Here is a 20,283-nt window from a genome sequence, read left to right as displayed (position 1 = left end):
AAAAAGACAACAAAAAAAAAAGGGTGGTACCGCTTTTATATGTGCGCCATTTTCGGTAATGTGTATGTTAACCTTACTGAGTTTCTCCCTTGCCAGCTTTTCAACAGGAAGAGAGTCTTTTCACCGAAAACGATAAACGAATTTGAAATATTGGACGCGAGCGAAACGCACATGTGTAAATAAAATCGTCTTAGATTCTACACCCGTTGTCATTTTTTAATTTTTTTAATTAATTTTTTTTTTTTTGTTTAATTTAATTATTTTAGTGTCGAAGACGATTGTATTGACATACATGCGTCCCGCTCGTATTCACTGATCGAAAGCTCCCTTTTACAATTTTTGGTGAAAATACTCTCTCCCTGGTAAGGGAGACAACTCCGTAAGATTAACAGTGTAGATACAGCAGCCCAGATAGAAAATGGCATTCAATAAGTCTTGTTTATGACAATGATTTCATATGCAAACTGAAGAAATTAATATTTTTACTTGTCATGAAGCTACCTGACAATTTCCAAATTATGATTTAATAGATTGCCAAACAACGATTAATAGCCAATTCTTTGAGGTGTCAAATCTGTAATGGATCATGCACAGTGAACCGTTATTTGCAGTCAATTTATGGAAATGTTTAAAAGATGGATTTCATCATCCAATATAAAGTTTCTTTGTTTTAACTAAACAAACTTTCTTTGCAAACAATTATAGAAATGAGCGAACGCAATGGAAGTTTTATTCTATATTAATAAACAAACTTTATTTGTCATTTTCGTTAGGAGAGTGTACACGAGAGAGACATATTAGTAAGAGAGTTCATTGAAAGAGAGAGAAAAGTGTTCAATGTGTTTAAAGATAGAATTAATATCATGCCGGCTGGTTGAAGAAGAGAACAGTTCAGTTCCGTTTACACGTGTTTATAGCTAGTAGTCGCCGGAACAAAGGAAGCTGGTTAAAAGGAGAAAGAAAGGGAAAACGTATTCAGTGTGTTGACGTGTTGTCGTGCGTGAGTGAGTGTGAGTTGTATGTTCTTTAGAATGTTCGTTTGCGCAGTCCTGTAGAATGATAAAGTTCGTGTGGGTACAGCACGTGCAAATAAATGGTAGTCAGGTTCGTGATTTCGCCTTTTATGTACCCAGTCACGTGACTGAGAGCTGGCTTGTGATTGGACAAGCCAGGACGAAATGGATTTCAAATCTCGAAAGAAGTAGCTCCTGCCTGTGATGTAGCGGGTGTCGGCTGCTACACAATTATCTTTTATAATTTATACGTAAAGTAAGGATTTCTTTCAGTTCCAGTTTTTACATAAAACTCAAACTCGGCGACCATTTTCTTTCGAGGCCGCTCTGTCTAAACATTATCTTTTTTTTTTTCATTAGCATTTTTAAGATGAAAAAAAAAAAGAAAGAAAAAAGAATTTATTTTAAACTTTATTTTTTTTAACTTTGCTTTCAAGACAAAAATTGTAAACATAACAATATTTGAAATTATTTTTTAATTAGACACCTTTTGACCAGCAATATATCTCCACACGGGCAATTCCGGGTTAGTGCTGCTAGCTTACTTATAAGATTAAAATCCACTCAGGGATAAAAGTCAACGAGATAAACAAATTGTCAGTTAAATGATGAATATTATGAGAGGATTGAAAATAATGAATAGAATGAAAATCTATTGATTTTTATATATATATATATATATATATATATATATATATATATATACATGTGTGTAAAATTATATTAATTATAATATACATTATATATAATATACTAGCAGGCCGCCCAGCGTTGCCCGGTCCTAAAATATGCATAAATATTGAATCTTAATTAATATAGAAACTGAGAGATGTGCATGCGAGTATTATGTATTTTGTTTTTTTGTTTTTTTTTCTAAACCGTTCAAACAAAATGATAAAAAATATCGTCATGGTTAAATTGAATGTTAATTATCCTTTCTAAAAAATAGAATATATTGTTAAAAACACATAGCTAAAAATATAAGAAACAAAAACAAAATTATAAAGACACCCGGGCAACATTGGGTAATTACAGCTAGTTGTAAATAAAAAAAGAAAAAAATATTCAAGCTATGATCGAAACCGAAACCTACAGTATGATTACCATAAGACCAGCATGACACGATTTTTAAACAGTGTTTTCAAAATACTTATTCTTAACGTATTTAATCTGTAATGTGAACTATTCACGCATGCGCATTCATGAAACAGTTGACAAACAGATAAAAATCCCATGACTCCCACGTACCAATTTTTCAATTTTGACCCCTTAACAGTGCTTTTTTTTTACCCCGGGTGAAAACGGATTAAAAGTTTTCCACATGTCTGAATATCTCCTATACCAAATTTCAAGTCTGTAGATCAAAAATTCGTTGAGTTTATAGGTTGAGAAGTGTCCTCACACACATACACACACACATTCTCTTTATATATATATATATATATATATATATATATATATATATATATATATAAGATGTGTATAACGATGGCTTATGAAGACGTTTGGTGACAAGTGCTTATTGACGTTAGATGTGAGAGTGACTATGTTGCAGTGCTCAAGGAAGCAATCTTTTTTGTGTGTGTGTGTGGGTGTGTGTGTGTGTGTGTGTGTGTGTGTGTCAATTTTCTTATCTATTTGCTTTTGCCGAGGATGGTGCATCCTATCGAATGCCAGACATTCACCTGTTATTTTAGAGACACCACCCAGGAGATCTTCTTTTTCTTTTTTTTTTTTTTTAGCATTCTAGCCATCTCTTTAAGCGACATTGTTTGTATCTTTCTTGCACTTGGTTCACTGGGTGTATTTCACCAGTTTTCGACATTCTTTTTCATGAACCCGATCACTCCTATAATTATCAGAATGGTAGAGATCTTTCTAAGATTCCATTTTTCTTTTTCATCTTCTACATAAGAATTTGGTATTTAGTTATATCTTCTTTGCACCAAAGACGTTTGCATGCTAAAATTTGTATTTTTTTTTTAAATCCATGATGTGAGATTAACAAATTAAATACTTTTTTTTTTTTTAGTTTGTCACAGTAAATTTATATTTTACATTTTTTTTCTTTTTTTTTTCTTTTGTTTTGTAGCAGAGACGATTGGATATCCTCAAGCCTCAGTCTTTACCCTAGCAGGTGTTTCTTTTTGGCCCTAGTTTATTTTTTTTGTTTGTTTCTTTTTGTTTCTTTTCCCTGTTATTTGTGGCTGCTTTTTGAAATCTATCCAACCTTCTCACAGAACCAAACCCCCCTTTCCAACCGCTGGTATTAATGACCCCCCCCCCCCGCCCTTCCAACAAGCGTTTACATTTGCCCTCAAACTTATTTGTTGTGAAATGCATCTATGTTTGTTGTCTTTAAAAAAAAAAATTACCATGCTTCATAGGTAGAATTTCAATGCCAGGTCGTCAGATGTATCATTGTTGAACTCGGGAATCTTTTTTGTCGAACTCGGGAATCTGTAAGGAATTTCGAATGGAACCTTTTATTTAATCCATGAATAAGTATGCGCTTGTTGCGTCAGCCATGAGCAGATAGAAGTGATTTACAATTGTATTCTTAGTATCGCCTGCACAGGAGGATTGAACCTTCAATCTCCAGAAGACTGTCACTTAGAAGTGATTATTATTAGCACTGATCACTACTCAGTACTCTATCCGTTATACCACAGGTCGTTGAATCTGTTAGTTTAGTTAGTAACTGTGCAAACAGAGAGAAATGTGGATGCATGTTGACTTAGAGTCAACGGATCGATTTTTTTTTTAAATATGTCGTTTTAAGCAAAAAATAATATTACGCACTTTATTGGCATGTCGAAAATAGAAATATATACAAAAATTAAGAAAATTCATTGAGTAGAAAGTTATTTATAGTTTAAAGTAAATTTATGGAAAATTGGGTAAAATTGCATTTTTCTTAGATGTTATAAAGTAGACGATGAAGAGTTCACACACAGGGGGGCATAACTCGGAACGTAACGTTTAGATTAGATGTTAATGGCGTCGGACTTTTGTACCATATAGCGGTAGACTTTTTTCTTTTTTACTAAAAACACAAAAGTAGTTGTTTTACTTTATAAATTTTCATAATTTTTGGATATATTACTATTTCCGACATGACACGTACAAAACAATATTAGGTACGTAATGTTGTTTTTGCTTAAAATGACATATTTTAAAATATCGTTCTATTAACTCTATCTCAACAAGTACTGAAATATGGAACTAATTATCAGTTGTGGGTGTTTGTAGCGCCTTTCATCAAGTGGCTTTATGCGATTTCCATAAGCAAATAATTTAATGATCAAAAAATATCGTCATGGTAAAAATTCATGGTAATTATCCTTTATAAAAAATAGAATATATTATTAAAAACACATAGCTAACAATATAAGAAACAAAAACAAAATCATAAAGACAACCGGGCAACATCGGGTAACTACAGCTAGGTTATCAATAAAAGATATGAGTTAACATTCAGGGTACAAACCAAAGATTACATTAGATAGATAGAAACCATTCGTAGAACATTTAGGAGCTTTCAAACTCAAATCTTAACATACAATATTGTCAACATGTTAAAATCTATTTTTCTTGCAATATGAGGCATGGTAAAAAAAAAATTGAAATAAATACATGTTCTTTTGTTGTGGTCATATTTAGTTGTTGCTCTTTATATTGTCTTTCTCTTCCTGTGAAAAAGTGACCGCGGATGTAATATCGGTGAGGGTCGGCAGAGGGCGAAATGGGTGACGATGTCCTTTAAAGATCTACATGCCTGTGGTTTTCAATCAGCCAGATAATGTTTGCACACAGACGGATACGATAACGTCAGATGCGAAAAAGTTACTCAGATATGCTTAACAATGGGCGATCCCGAACACACAACTCCAAACAACCGGGCAACGCCGGGCTAGTCTTTTATATAAAGGACAATTGTCTGTGTGTTTGTATGTTTATATGTTCAGCTAAAAGTTCAATACTATTAAACAAATACCCACAAAGATTATATTTTCTTGGTCGGCGTTGCCCTGGGTGTATAATGTCTAATCTAAACAAAAACAAAAAATAAAACAAAATTATCCATTCTTTATGAGTCAATTGGATCAGATTTCATCAGGAGTGAAGGGGGGGGGGATCGGTTTTTCAGTCATTTTCAATGTTATCTATTATATAAAAGCGAGGTGGAAGAGAAGTGGGATGTTGGAAATATACAGGCGACTGGGGACCACCTGTGAATTTAATTTTCCCTTGACACTTCCTCCTTTGGAGGAAGCCAGTTTAACACACTTATAGTTAATGCCATAAAACAACAGCAGCAATAACACGTGGGAAAACTGGAGGGGGGAAAGATAGAGAGACGGATTGAGAAAGATAGAAGTTTTAATATAAATACTTTTTAACCTATTCTATTTTTTTTATGGCCCTGGGCAATGCCAGGTAGCTTTGCTAGTTTGCTTCTATAATATAAAAGGCAGTTAATTTAGTTAGAGGGAAGTAACTCTGGTTATTTAATAAAGGAGTTACTTCCCTTATACCGACTCATTTCGCAAAGAATTGTCTCAAGGTGTGACTTACATTAACCACAAAAAAAAAAAAAAAAAAATTTACATATGCCATGAGCAGAGTGAGCAAAAAAAAAAAAAAACGGAGCCAGAAGTAAAACAAGTTTCAATGCACAACTTTGTTTGGCATATGGGTGTCAGACTGTGCAAGTCAAATGCTGGCCTGAAATGTAATCTCCAGGCCCACAGACGGGATTTAGGTGCCGCTGACGATTAAGCTGAAAACTATGATGAGGTTGGTGGGAGCATTGGGATGGCTAATGTTTGTAAAGACGAAGTAACTGTCATATATATATATGTCCGTCTAAAAGTAAAAAAAAAAAAAATATTAGCAAAACAAATGTCTACAAAGTTAGTATTTTCTTGATCGGCATTGCCTTCGATGAATAATATCTAAAATTTAGAAAAAAGATTCATTCTTTGACTCTAAAGTGGTATAGTTTTCATCAGGGGAGTGATCAGGTTTTTCAGCCAATTTAGTTATTTAATTAAGGAGTTACTTCCCTTATGCCAACTCATTTTGCAAAGATCTGTGGCAATTTGAAATTGATTAAGTGTAACATTGTAAAGCGGGAACACACAAGAAAAATGGGGATAACTGTTTCAAACACAATACTGATGATGGGAAATAGAAATTTAAAATTTTTAAAATCACATTTTCGAATTAGGGAAACAAAGTTTAATAGAATTTGATTTGATCATCAGGAAGTTGACAGGAAAGAATTGGGTTAGAAAGAAATTGAAAACAACAACACATTGTCAGCTTGTCATACACGTAAGCAGTAACTAAAGTCATTGTTGGAATTTTGTTATGCAGGGTGTTCCAAAATCGTTGACCCCATTCTAAACGCCCATATCTCGGAAAATACTTGATGGATCTTAATGAAACTTAATACACTCTATGTTGTAGCTCATAAGTTTTATTGATTAAATTTACAAAGAAAAGTACGAATATTTGTTGGTCCTATGACATATTTTCATAAATGTTCAATATGAGCGCCGCCTGTGACTCTGCACATGTCGAGTCGGTATTCGAGCTTGTGCCAAACACGCTGTAGCATGTCTTCAGTAACAGCTTCCAGTGCAACTGTAATTCTCTGTTAGCTGGAAGAGGAGGTATGAAGACTAGTCGTTTCACATAATCTCAGATGAAAAAATCACATGGAGAAAGGTCGAGTGATCGTGGTGGCCATTTCAGAAGTAAATCATCTTCTGCACTACCTCGACCGATCCATCTCTCTGACAGAACCTCATTGAGGTAGGCTCGTAGAGTGAGCTTCCAGTGAGGTGGAGGCCCATCCTGCTGAAAAATGAAACTTTCATCTTCATTTTCTATGAGTTGAAGAATTAACCAATTTCGAAGCATTTGGCGATTTAGGTTTGCATAAGCAGCCCCTTTCTTTAAATTTTTTGGTGCCAAGTCCTAATTTGTTTTGCAGTTGGTGCCTTCTTTGCAAAATTTGTGAAAAAGGCATGCTGCACTGTCTTCAGTGACTGAGTCCGAGCACACTCTAACACGCGCAATGCCTTTTTTTTTTTTTACATGGGGATCACCACTTATCAAGGCCTGTAAGCCACTCAGGGATAAGGGTTATTTTGTGTACAATAATCAATGGGATAATATCGTAGTAATAGTTGGTATTGGAGATTTGATAAAGCGTCTTACTTAAGGGGGCGATTAATCAGGAATTTGTTTATGTTGGACTTGAAGACATCCAAGTTGTAGTCAGGTGGGAAACAGGCAAACAGAAGAAAATTCCACAGGCGTGCACTTCTCAGTTGAAGTTTTGAAGTGAACGGCATGTCTTAACCTGAAAAGATAGAAATGCCAAACGTTACACACAAAAACTGGAAACGTTTCTACACAGGTTGTGAAAAATTTGAGGTCATTCCAACAAAAATTGTCAAAATCATTGGCCTACGAAATGGGCTCAAACATTTTGGAACACTCTGTATTAATGTCGAAATTTACACAAATGATTTGCCGTGGAAACAACGCTCACGCAAAACGTTTTCATGGGAAGAGAAGAAAGTAGACAGAAAAACAAGCGACAGAGTTGGGTTTGTTCCAGTTGACACCCTCACACACACCACGCTTCTATGCAAATCCACTGCACAATCACAGATACACACACACTCACATGCATCATCATCATCATCATCATCATCATGCAGTCCGTCAGTCTTGACGATGACTAATTTGAGCCTCAGTGCTTCATCCCTCGGTGTTGGCCTAGTCTCACTCCATCACTACAGGACTTTACACCTTGGCTCCAAACTTGCTTGCGCAGTTTAGGTGCAGTATCTGTTGCGCATCAGATAGACGTCGTCTGAACCTCCAATGCTCATGTCCAGTGGAGCGAACCCATGATGACTGACAGCAGAGGAGGCCGCAGCTTTTGGCCAAAAGTAATCTCAGCGAGGTAAACAGTCGCCCTATCGTGTCCGCTACTACGCCTTCTCTTTCTAAATGAGGTTCCATAGTTTTTAAGGAAAACTGCAGTAGGATTTGAAGTCAGAGTTCCCATCTCTTAGCCTTTTGCTGTGATAAGGCCGACAATGATTTTGGGGTTGGTTCCCCTACTCTTTGCCCAACCAAGGGCACCCACAAGATAGTGGGGTAGAGGTTGGTAGTGTGCCAGGGCATGTCTACACATCTGTGGGCCATAACACACTACTTCTGGGGTCCCCTACTACTCCGAGATCTCCTACAAGTTTAGCCTGGGCCTGCAAGGCACCTAGTGTATACATGTGTGCGGCCATACACACACATGTATACACTAGTGGGATAGATGATCGCCAAATAGATCCTCATTGCAACAATTGGAAAGCAAAAAAAAAAAAAAAAAAAAAGAAAACAGAAAAAGGAAAATATAATTTTTAAAATTGTGTTTTGTTTTACTATTAAAAGCATAACACTACATAAGTCCACCTATAATATCGCTTCTCATAAACTTTGACAGTTATTAACTTGAATAGGTGTTCATACCAATCAGAGATACGTCCTCAACAATCAGTCCTATAGTGGCTTTGTTGCTGTCAGACTGAGGTATGTTTCTGTTCAGTCCTATAATATCCATCTTCCCAGGCTTTACCTCCTGATGTCCCCTTGCTAAGCATTCAGAATTATGAGGCGAGGATAAAGGGTAAGTGGAATAATCCTGGGAAAGTTAATGAAAAAGGAACCTTTGGGTCGTCCGTGACTATAGTCGACCACTTTGCTATTTTTTTTTACCATACAATGAAACATAGGATTACAAACCAAGCAAGACAGAGTGGTTCTTAGAGTTCGGGGTTAATGGAAATAAAATGAAAAGTAAGTAATGCACTTCCTTGCGCCCACACTCAAAACTTACAAGTACAAAACGGCTACAGCATAAATGCCGAAAATTATAATACCAATAACTAAAAGGTTATAGAATTCACTGAGGAGGAAACAGCAAAAATCAAACACATCAAAGAAATTATAAACGAGGACAAAAAGTATACCATGACCGAAATGAACAAAAAATAAAAGAAAGTAAAACCAGGAACAGAAATAGCAAACAGGCTCCTCCCACACTTCTCAACAGATAATATTACAAAGCTTTACTTTATGCAGAAACTAAATTCATAATTACGAGACTAAACAGAGAAACTAAACTCTGCCCCCCCGCAAAAAAAAAAAAAAAAAAAAAAAAAAAAAAAAAAAAACATAGGACAACAAAACGTGAATGAGAAACAAGGTTGAAAACTCAAATCAATAAACTACAAAAAGAATGTAAAGGCTAAAGAAATCAGAAAACGATCTGAGAGGATAATATGGCTTGCAAGGATAAACAAAAAACATAAAGAATTAAAAGAATAAACAAAAAACATAAAGAATTAAAATAAAAAGATACTAGCAAAGCAAAAAAAAAAAAAAAAAAAAGGTTAAGAAGAAAAAGATACTCATCTGAACAATACGAACCAAATAGGACTTTTGAAAATAAAAGCCAGTTTCATCAACAGACGATGGAAAGACTGGGAGGAAGAACACTATCCAGACCTCCACTGGAAGAGAGTAATGAAATGTTAAGGAGGATTATTGCCACATAAGTTTCAGAGAAAACCAACAGCCACTGTCGTAAACTTTGTAGTGAGAATGCAGACTGATTTCCACTTGATACAGCAACATGTGGAAAATGCTGGAAACCTGGAAAAACTTATTGTCACTCAGACTCTAGGGAACACCACTTGTGTTTTATGCCATGATCATGGATAATAATTTGTGTTGCAACTTTTAGTGCGTAAAATATTATATATATATATCAAATAACTTTTACCAAATGCAAAAGATTATTTTCTACTGATCTGCATAGTTTTAGAGTCCTGTAACATTTTGTAAGTTTTCGCTTATTTCAATATAAGATTTTCTCAATACCTGCATTTTAAAGAGTACAATCTAATATGGCTGCTGCTTTTTGCTTTCAGCTTTTTACAGTCAACAGCCGAGAAATAAACAACAAAAAAATAATACATGTAATAACAGTCATCAAACGAATTTAAATTTAAGTTTCTACCGATCAGTATATTTTAAACTTACTGAAACTGTTTTAACAATTTTTTTTTTTTTTCCTTTATTTCAAAATAAGTTGCAAGCTTATAGGACCATATGCTCAGTCAGTTTCTTTAGGCATACGAGGATAAAAAACAAATTCTGAAATATGAAGTTTTAAAACTTTAAAACTATGTAGGTCGGTAAAAAATTACATTTCTTTTGTGTGTTTGGTAAAAGTTATTTGTTGTATTTTTTTTTTCGATTTCTCGCCTGTTAACTATAATGCATGATTGCTAATGGAGATTGTGTATCTGTCTGTCTGAAAGCAAATCTGTATTACTACTACCATATCTGAAGCAAAATCTATGTTGCTACTATCTTTTAAGGCACAATACAGAAGAGGGTTTGTGCAGTTTCTATTTTGTTGACATGATGCCTAATCCCTGGCATTATTCTTTTTTAGGGGAGGGTAGTAGAGTTTCTGTTCTGTTGTCATGAAAACATCTTCCCAGGTATTATATCCTCCTTTAGGGAGGCAGTGTAGTATATGTCCATTCATCATATATACTAGCAGAAATATCTGAATCGGAGGGGGAGAATATTTGTAATAATAATAAAGAAACACTACTCAAACTTTAGAAGTGATCCAACTTCATTTTTAGTTTACAGAATATGTGAATGAAGCAGATGTGAATGAAGCAGACGTGAATGAAGCAGATGTGAATGAAGTAGATGTGAATGAAACAGATGTGAATGAAGCAGACGTGAATGAAGCAGACGTGAATGAAGCAGACGTGAATGAAGCAGACGTGAATGAAGCAAACGTGAATGGAAGCAGATGTGAATGGAACAGACGTGAATGGAACAGACGTGAATGGAGCAGACGTGAATGGAGCAGACGTGAATGAAGCAGACGTGAATGAAGCAGACGTGAATGAAGCAGACGTGAATGAAGCAGACGTGAATGAAGCAGACGTGAATGAAGCAGACGTGAATGGAACAGACGTGAATGGAACAGACGTGAATGGAACAGATGTGAATGAAGCAGACTTGAATGATGCAGACGTGAATGGAACAGATGTGAATGGAACAGATGTGAATGAAGCAGACGTGAATGAAGCAAACGTGAATGAAGCAGATGTGAATGAAGCAGATGTGAATGAAACAGATGTAAATAAAACAGATGTGAATGAAGCAGATGTAAATAAAACAGATGTGAATGAAGCAGATGTAAATAAAACAGATGTGAATGAAGCATATGTGAATAAAAAAATGTGAATGAAACAGATGTGAATGTGAATGAAACAGATGTGAATGTGAATAAAACAGATGTGAAGAAACAGATTTTAATAAAGCAGATATGTAATAATAACCGTTCAGCAATGACTATATCTTTTAGAACCTGAATAATATAAATGCCATCCATGGTCAATTTTGAAAACAATTAATCAGGTTTAATTTCCAAACAGGAATCGATAGAGAATCATCTTCTTTTTTTTTTTACATTATACAGAGAAAAATTGTGATTTTGCAAAGGTGGGAAGGATGGGTGCTGCTGCGAAATTAATTTTGGCTTATTTCTCTTTTGTTGTATTACCAGTTTAGAAATAATGGAAAGTGTTTGCTGTAAGAGTATTCTGGCTGGGAGATATATTAAAAGTAGATAGTAGGCCTTCGGTTGACTTTTGGCAGCCTTGTAACTCTTAATTTCCTTTGTCATTTAGCCCTCATTTCATGAGCGATGTTTCTGACAAAGGGGAATAATTGCTTTTTTCTGGGTCGAATTCTATCCATATAATACTTATCATTGGCTAGTTTTTACCCATGAAGTGGTATTTTTTTTAGCTCCTTACATCAAATGGCTTTGTTCTTTGTCTGGGGCGATTTCCACAAAAAAATGTCCGTTAAGTGGAGGACATTCCTAGGAAAGATACAAGACTAGGAAGTAATATTTAATTAAAATTAAAAAATTGATCTATTGAGAGTTGGTATATGCTTGCTTGAAGCCGAAACGGTAGTATTACAAGGATGGTTCCAAAAGTACAGCCTTTTATTTTTTGACTGAAAAAATTTGTAGAGCTACGGAGATGAGAGTGGTACCATTAAAACGAGCAACCTTTTCTGCTCCAGAATTTATATTCTCTACAAAGTCACCACCATTTTTAATCCACTTTTGGCAGGAATTCAATGACACCTCTGTGCTTCAGACGCACGTCTATGTCAAGGGTTGCTTTTTTTTTTTCATTTTTTTTTTTTTTTTTTGCAAGGGAATTACAACTTATCAAGAACTGGAGGCCACTCAAGAATAAGAAAGGTTAATGAGTGTACAGTGGCTACCGGGACAACAGCCTAGTAATAGTTAATAGTTAATAGTGGTAGAAATTGAGTAGAATTTGATTATTTAAGGGGACGGCTCATCAAGAACTTCTTTACATTGGACTTGAAGAAGCTACAGAGGAGAGAAAGTAGCATCATCTACTAGGTTTTGGGTCTGATTTTGAACTTTGTTGCAAAATAAGATGAAGTGCTCTGAGCAGCTCCTGTCCAGATGTGACAACAGTATTCTATTTTACGACATATCTGGCTCTTATACAGATATATATATACAATTAACTAATTATATAGTTTATATATATATATATATATAGTAAATTAGTAATAAAAACAGTAAAACGACAGAGAACAAATCAATCAATAAGTAGGATGCACAGGAAGAACAACCCTGACGATGGTCAATCGAGACCGAAAACGTTCGGTAAACTAGGGGACTTTATAAGAACTTTGGATCCCACAACAAAAATACTTGTACGAAAACAAGAAAAATTCGAAAGAAAGATCATAAAAAGAAGAACGAAGATCCTCTTCAATAAAATATGCGCGAATTAGTTAATTGTATATATATATATAAAAACTATATATATATAAACTATATAATTAGTTAATTGTATATATATATAAAACTATATATATAAACTATATAATTAGTTAATTGTATATATATATAAAACTATATATATAAACTATATAATTAGTTAATTGTATATATATAACTATATATAAACTTTATAATTAGTTTAATTGTATATATATAAACTATATAATTAGTTAATTGTATATATATATATATATAACTATATAATTAGTTTAATTGTATATATATAAACTATATAATTAGTTAATTGTATATATATATATATAACTATATATAAACTATATAATTAGTTTAATTGTATATATATATATATAAACTATATAAGTTTAATTGTGTATATATATATATATATATATATATATATATATATATATATATATATATATCAAAATTACCCGTCGTTGACTGGGTTCAAAAACAGCCTACAGAAAATGGACTCTGATTTATGAAAATATGATAGGTTATGAAAATGAAAAAAAAATGAAAAGAGATAGCTTTGAATTTGGGGTATCAAAACCAAAGCAAAATATGATGAAAGTAAAAATAAAATAGATAAACCCATAATTTATTATACCATACCTGTTCACACTGAAACACTTATATTAAAAAACCTTGGTAAACTTTGTGACATATTTCGATTCTATGGAGGTCATGTGCGAACGAACACCCCATAATTTTATTATACCATATTTCTTCAAACTGAAACATAATTATCAAAGTATACTTACGCAGATAGATATGAAAAGTCTTTATTAAAGTTTGTGCCTATTTCCATTCTATTGAGGCCAGGCACGAACGCAGACCCCACAATTTTATTATACCATCCCTATTTAAGTTAAAACATACTTATCAAAGTATTATTATGTACATCTATATCGAAAATACTTGTAAACGTTTTTTTTTAATTTTTAAATTATTTATTTCCATACTTTGTGGACCAGGCGAGAACGCGGACCCAACAATTTTTATGAACACCATTTTGCCAGATCAAACCTACCCATTCCTGTGTCTCGATACATTTTCTATCATTATATGTAATCATTTTTTTTAAATAGTCAACCATATAGAAGCCTATTCGTGACCCACACACACACACATTCAGCTTTATATTATAGATATATATAAAACTATATAATTAGTTAATTGTGTGTATATATATAAAACTATATATAAACTATATAATTAGTTTAGTTATATATATATATATATATATATATATATATATATATAAACGAGTGTATAACAGTTTACTTGTATATATATAAATGTTTATGTGTCTATTAAATGTATATAGCGTGTATGTATTTATCAGTGTTTCTGTTACCGTCTAGTGTTCTCATGTTTGTACGTGTCGATATATTCACAGATACAGTTCAACAGCGGACATATAACATTTACAACAAAAAGGGTTGAATAATAGTCTTCTGAGGATTTACATTGTGCTAATCGGAGAAACATACCTGGTCCATCTTTGGTCTTATTAGGCAGAAAGCTGCAAAGAAGATTGATCTCAATGAATCAATAAACCTTAGGTTGTCTTTTCAGCAACTTTTTTTACAGATGTTTCCTCATTTGGAAAGCTGCTCGCTAGTCCTACATTCCTTACAATTGATAAACATTGGACCCCTCTCTTCCCCAGGTGCTTTGAGCTATTATGACCAGTTAGCGTGACACTATGTCTGTCTCCTTCAAGCTCTAACTACTAACTGACCAAAACCGAGGCTACCGATAGAGTAGGCCAGTGAACATGACAGTGTGACGTCATTTCCTGATCAACGTGTAGGTATAGAAAGTTTCCGGTTGAACCATGTGGCCATAAAAATATTTTTCGTTACCTTACATTGTGCATGTTTTTTATTCTCCTAAAGAGAAAAAACAATTCTCCATTTGGATAATTATATAATTGCAATTATTATAATAATTGCACATTGGGATAATTTTAATCTAACAAAATATAACAGCAAATGGGTTGTTTTTGAATTTTTATATCTATTGAAGGAAGTCGAATATTTCATTTTATTTAGTTTTTTAAACTGCAAAGCACAATTTTTATATGAGAATATTTTTTCAGTCCGTTCTTTAATAATAAATAAAACTTTTCATTGAGTATTCCCAAATATTTTAAAGTTAGAAGCATTTTTTACGACAGTTTTTTTTTGTTTTGTTGTTTTTAACTAAGATAATTGATGATTTCAATATTTTAGCACCGGGTGTAATTTATTTCTTTGAAATATATTTAAAACTTAAAAAATTTTGTTTGTTTGTTTTATAACAATTTTTCTGTAAATAATTTACATGACTGTAATGGGAAATAAAGTAGGAAATTTTCTAATCTCTCGAACACATTCACTTTATTCTTTAAATTTTTTATTCTCTCAAACACTTTATTCATACGAACACAAATTCATCTTAAAAACTCATTAAATAATCAGTTTTAATTAAAGTTTTTATATGAACTTAAAATAAAGAGTACATTAAATTTTAGTTAACATATTTTCTTGTGTTTATCTTATAAATAAATATTGTTTGGTATTTGTGCCGTGTACTTACCATGCTGAAATAATATTATTTAGAAAGCCATTCTTAATGGGGAGAGGCTTTCTAACTATTCTGCACTTTCACTTAACAATTTGATGAAAAAAAAAAGATACCATCAAATTTAACTTGAAAGTCTAAAATGTAGCACGGTGTGTACACTGCACAAGCACCATTATTATTATAACAACAACAATAATAAAAAAGGTACTTCATGGGGAACGTAGACCCTGCATAAACGGGTTTTAATTTAATGGTTGCTCCTTAAAAAGCGCAAAAGGTTTTTATTGGTTTGTTTAATCAAGAAAACTTTTTTGAAGGTACTATTTGAGGCAAAAAAAAGGCTAAAAGCATTATTTGAATATGTATGAAAAAATAAATTTAACAAAAAATAAAAATATTTAGTGTGGAAAATATAAAAATAAAAATAAATTGAAATGAAAATAAAATAAAAACAAGTACCAAATAAAAGTATGAATCAAATTGAATTAAAGAAATAAAACAAATTCAAAAACTAAAATGTTTACTATATTTTCTTAGTTTTTAACCAATGTTCACATTATAGTATGATTGTCTTTTAGTAGTTATATGAACTTCATTTCCGTATTCATGTATTCTGCCCTGATATGAAACTGAAGACTATGGTGAAGTATAGGATTCATAATCATGTAACTGATGAAAATATGCTACACATTTTGATGAAAAACATGGGAAAAAATGGATATAGAAGAACAGAAAACCAAAACTTTAAATGTAATTTCTGTATTAAAAGTAATAGTTATTTAAATATTTCAAGATACAATATTGTGGGGGAAACTCCAGCTCCCCAATAAGGGGCACTCTTGATAGGAACAAAAATAAGAATTGTCTCAGTCATGAAGGATTTCTCCTCCACCGGCTGAGGACAGAAAAGGTGAATTGTAGCATCGGAACAGATACTACACTGTGATCTTGTCCCGAAGGCCAACACTTGTTTGTGTTTTATGTTTCTTTAATTGTTTGTTCCCTAAATTCATAATTCAGTTTTATCAGTATTAGATTGCATATTGCTTTAAAATTACGTAATTTTACATAAGATAATATTTATATTTTATAAAGGTCAGTTTCATTATTAATCGAATTGGGTTCCTTTCTTTTCTTTTTAACATGTTTTAATGCCGCCATATAGTATCGACAGTAACAGTTCGACAAATCTTACCTACCTTGCCTGCAGGCATTTTTCAGTTAACAGGCCTTCTATATCTCGGTGGCCATGCTAAAACCCTACGTATACAAAACCTCCTTCTTCTAATGACGTCATCAACACGTATCACTCATGGACATCGACTGATGTCTTTCACGTATGTTTGTTTATCTAGCTAACATTCCTTTTCATTTCTAACATAAATGTTTTTATCCTAAAAATATCTTTCTCTGAATATTTTCCTCTACATAACATTTAACAATATTAATAATAATCGATCAGGATTATCTGCCGTTGTGTTGACATGTCAATATAATACTACAATTAAATGAAATACAATTGAATTAAAAAATGAACCAAAGAATTCAATAGTTCAGTTGTGATTCAAGCGTAAGTTTTGACATTCAGTAAAAATTGCCTCTTTGTACTTGTTTAACCAATTCCATGAGTAAATGTTATGTAGGGACGTGCAGAAGGGGAAGATACTAGAGGATGTCAAAGTACCTGCTCCATTTACTCCTGTTTAAAAAGTGCTCTTTTCAGAGGAATATATTATAAGCTTATATACAGCCTAATCACGTTGACACACTGGTTCCCGCTGGATCACCAAAGTTAAGCAATGTTGAACCTGGTCAGTACTAAATGGGTGACCATTTGGGACTTTCAGGTATTGTATGTGCTCTCCTCTTATCTCGGCATTGTTTCCAGTCGTTCTGGACTTCTCCTTGCCACTGGACCCAAACAATAGCGATTCAGGAGAAGTGTGGTTAGGGATTGCGCAACCCTTGCCTAACAATTACACGTGCAGTTGCCTCTACAGGGGGTATCCTTTGTCTTTCGAGACTGAACGGAATGGAGGCATCGATATTATAAGCTTGTGTTCCATTGAGATAGTTTTTTTTTTTTTTTCACTTGCCCTGAAAAAGTTATCTGCGTGTCACTGATATTCTGAGGCAAAAAATGTGATAAGGCAAAACCCTAACCCAACGGCCAACTACCAGTTCAATGTTTTAACCCATGTTTTCAGCTGGCCACATTTATGCTTCCTTAAGCCACTAAGTGCAGTTGGGACCAACTTCCTTCTCTGGTCGTCAAAAAATGTATACAAAACAGCAAAATCCCATTTTTAAAAGCGTCTTCTTGATTCTGATTTCACCAGCCTTGTTTGTAATAGACGTTATGTTGTCGCACAAATTTATCCTGTGCAGGGTTGATATGCCACAAAACAAACAACCGAGGTATTGATAATTAATGTTTTTGTTGTTACTCATTTTTGCTGTGAAGTTTTGCTTTAAACAATGCTTATACAGGGTTGCTAATAAGTAGATTTTTTTATTTTTAATAGAATTTTTATTTTTATAAGAATTTTTATTTTTAATAGGATTTTATTTTTAACAGAATTTTTATTTTTAACAGAATTTCTATTTTGAATAGAATTTTTATTTTGAATAGAATTTTTATTTAACAGAATTTTTATCTTTAACAGAATTTTTTATTTTTAATAGAATTTTTATTTTTATTATAATTTTTATTTTTAACAGAATCTTTATTTTTAACAGAATCTTAACATAATTTAATGAAGATAATGATAAAGAATAAAAAAATACAAAAATAATTTATGAATGAAAAAATAACATCTTTTAATTGTTTCCATTTAAAGTATGGTATCAACTCTTTTTTTTTTTTTTTTTTTTTGTGGTAGTTTCTGAAAGAAACAGTTCACATCAACAAACCTGAACTCTACAGATGTAAATGTTGTGAAGATCATGTTGTTTGTTTCAAAATATGTGTATCAGCTAACATACCAGTGTTGTCCAGATATTGTTTGTCTCCAGATGTCAATGTTGTCATGGTCTGTCAATATTTCTTTAAATGTTGTTTTCTCTGCCTTCTTTTGTTTTTCTTCTTCTTGTATCGAGGCATTTTCCATGCCATAGATGAAATCATGGTTAGTGTTCTCCACAGGCTTCGGTCCATTGTTGGTCTGATTCCTCTGAAGACATCACATGATTTTGAACTTGGCAGAATACATGGGGTGGGTTGCCATTACCTTCCCCAGCGCAGTGGCATCTGACTCACCTGTTTGCACCTATCCATTATCCTTAAATTATCCACATAGCTGCGGACGAATAGCATAACTCTTAACACCATAGAACCGTTAATCTGCTAGAGATTCATTTTTCTCCATAGCCATCCAACATCCTACTGCCAACATCATCAAAGTTTCCTTCTCCTAGATGCATGTCTTAACAAAGACTAGGGGTGCCTCCAGATATCAACCTGGAAATTTCTTATGACTCCGCACAGTACATACAGTACCTAGCCTGCCCAAATGGTCACCCATCTGGAACTGGCCAGGTTCATCATTGCTTAACTTTAGTGATGTGGCGGGAACTAGTGTGTCAACGCGATTGTGCTCTACCGCTACTATTATATAAAAGGAACTTTATCTGTGTGGGTGTCTGTTTGCGTGCGAGTTTGTTCCCTATGAACGCCTAAACGGTTGGGCAGATTGTTTTTGAAGTTTTACACGAATGTATTTTATGTGCCTGGCAGTCTTCTTAGATAGGTTTTGTATTAGAATGTCTTCAATAAGTATCGAATGAAGTGTTACAGTTATAGCAAATTAAAATGAAAAGAAAAGAAATAGTGAAAGACAAGTTGGTTAAAAGATACCTTAATCTAAAGAATTACTTAGTAGTGATAAACTTATATACAATGTTGTTAAGTAATAGAAAAACTATTATTCTTTGATTGACAACTGGAATTAGGATTTTGACGCCATAGTACAGGATTCGCCCATGGAACCGATAATAAAATTTACAAATAATTTCTGCAATTCAACCATATTATTACGTTGGTGCCAAAATAATGTAATTTTCTGATGTTCAACTTCATGTCAAAAAATGACATTATTTTTGCACCAACCTAATAGTAGACATGAACTTCAGTTTATGCCTGACTTGTCCACCAAGTTTCAATTATAAATGTCCAACAATGTTTTATGATTACTCAATAAAAAGCACACTCTAATATGACATGCAAACTTGTCAGTAACGCTAACTCCCTCTTCCTTATACACTGCCCTGATTTTAGTTATGACGGCCATTTTCAGTTCATGAATAGTCTGGAGATAATGATTTAGATGTTATAACTTAAAAAACATATTACAGTGTGAATCAAATTAAATGCTACCTACCCACGGAATCTATAATATAAATCTCATTGTTTGTTTAAATGTATGTACGTATGTATGTATGCCTAAAACTTTCGACAGAGGCGACGGATTTTCACGAGATCGGTATCGTTTTGAAGCTCAACCCTTCAGGCGACAAATATCGAAAAATTGGCTAAAAATATTAATTCCTTCATCCTCAACTGGGCACTTTTCTACAGGGAGGGGTCGCTTTTTTCGCCGATATTTTCAAAAGCCATCCCCTCTTTTCGATTGACTAGCCTTAATTTAAACATACTTCACTTCTGGTTTGGCGATGGATGCAACAGCAAAGATGTCACCAATGATAAAATAAAGACGT

General features: G+C 33.3%; 1 protein-coding gene and 1 long non-coding RNA gene across 4 annotated transcripts in view; one reads left to right on the top strand and one right to left on the bottom strand.

Annotated features, from left to right (window-relative positions):
* LOC145242572 (uncharacterized) overlaps positions 1 to 20,283 on the top strand; it is a 135,111-nt gene that overhangs the window by 61,961 nt on the left and 52,867 nt on the right. The window contains exon 4 of one of the 3 annotated variants that reach the window (XM_080105663.1): positions 3,106 to 3,150. The exons of the other annotated variants lie outside the window; for them this stretch is intronic. Within the exon in view, the coding sequence (XP_079961789.1) occupies positions 3,106 to 3,150 (45 nt within the window). The remainder of the gene's footprint in view (positions 1 to 3,105; positions 3,151 to 20,283) is intronic. 3 annotated transcript variants of the gene reach the window in all.
* Positions 6,481 to 20,283, bottom strand: part of LOC145242574 (uncharacterized) — a 118,369-nt gene continuing 104,566 nt past the window's right edge. The window contains exon 3 of the long non-coding RNA XR_013862768.1: positions 6,481 to 7,389. This is a non-coding gene — a long non-coding RNA (uncharacterized LOC145242574). The remainder of the gene's footprint in view (positions 7,390 to 20,283) is intronic.

The sequence above is a fragment of the Euprymna scolopes genome, chromosome 21 (genome assembly GCF_053919585.1).
Source record: "Euprymna scolopes isolate OS-2025 chromosome 21, ASM5391958v1, whole genome shotgun sequence".
Lineage (NCBI taxonomy): Eukaryota > Metazoa > Mollusca > Cephalopoda > Sepiida > Sepiolidae > Euprymna > Euprymna scolopes.
This window is presented reverse-complemented; position numbering and strand designations above follow the sequence as displayed.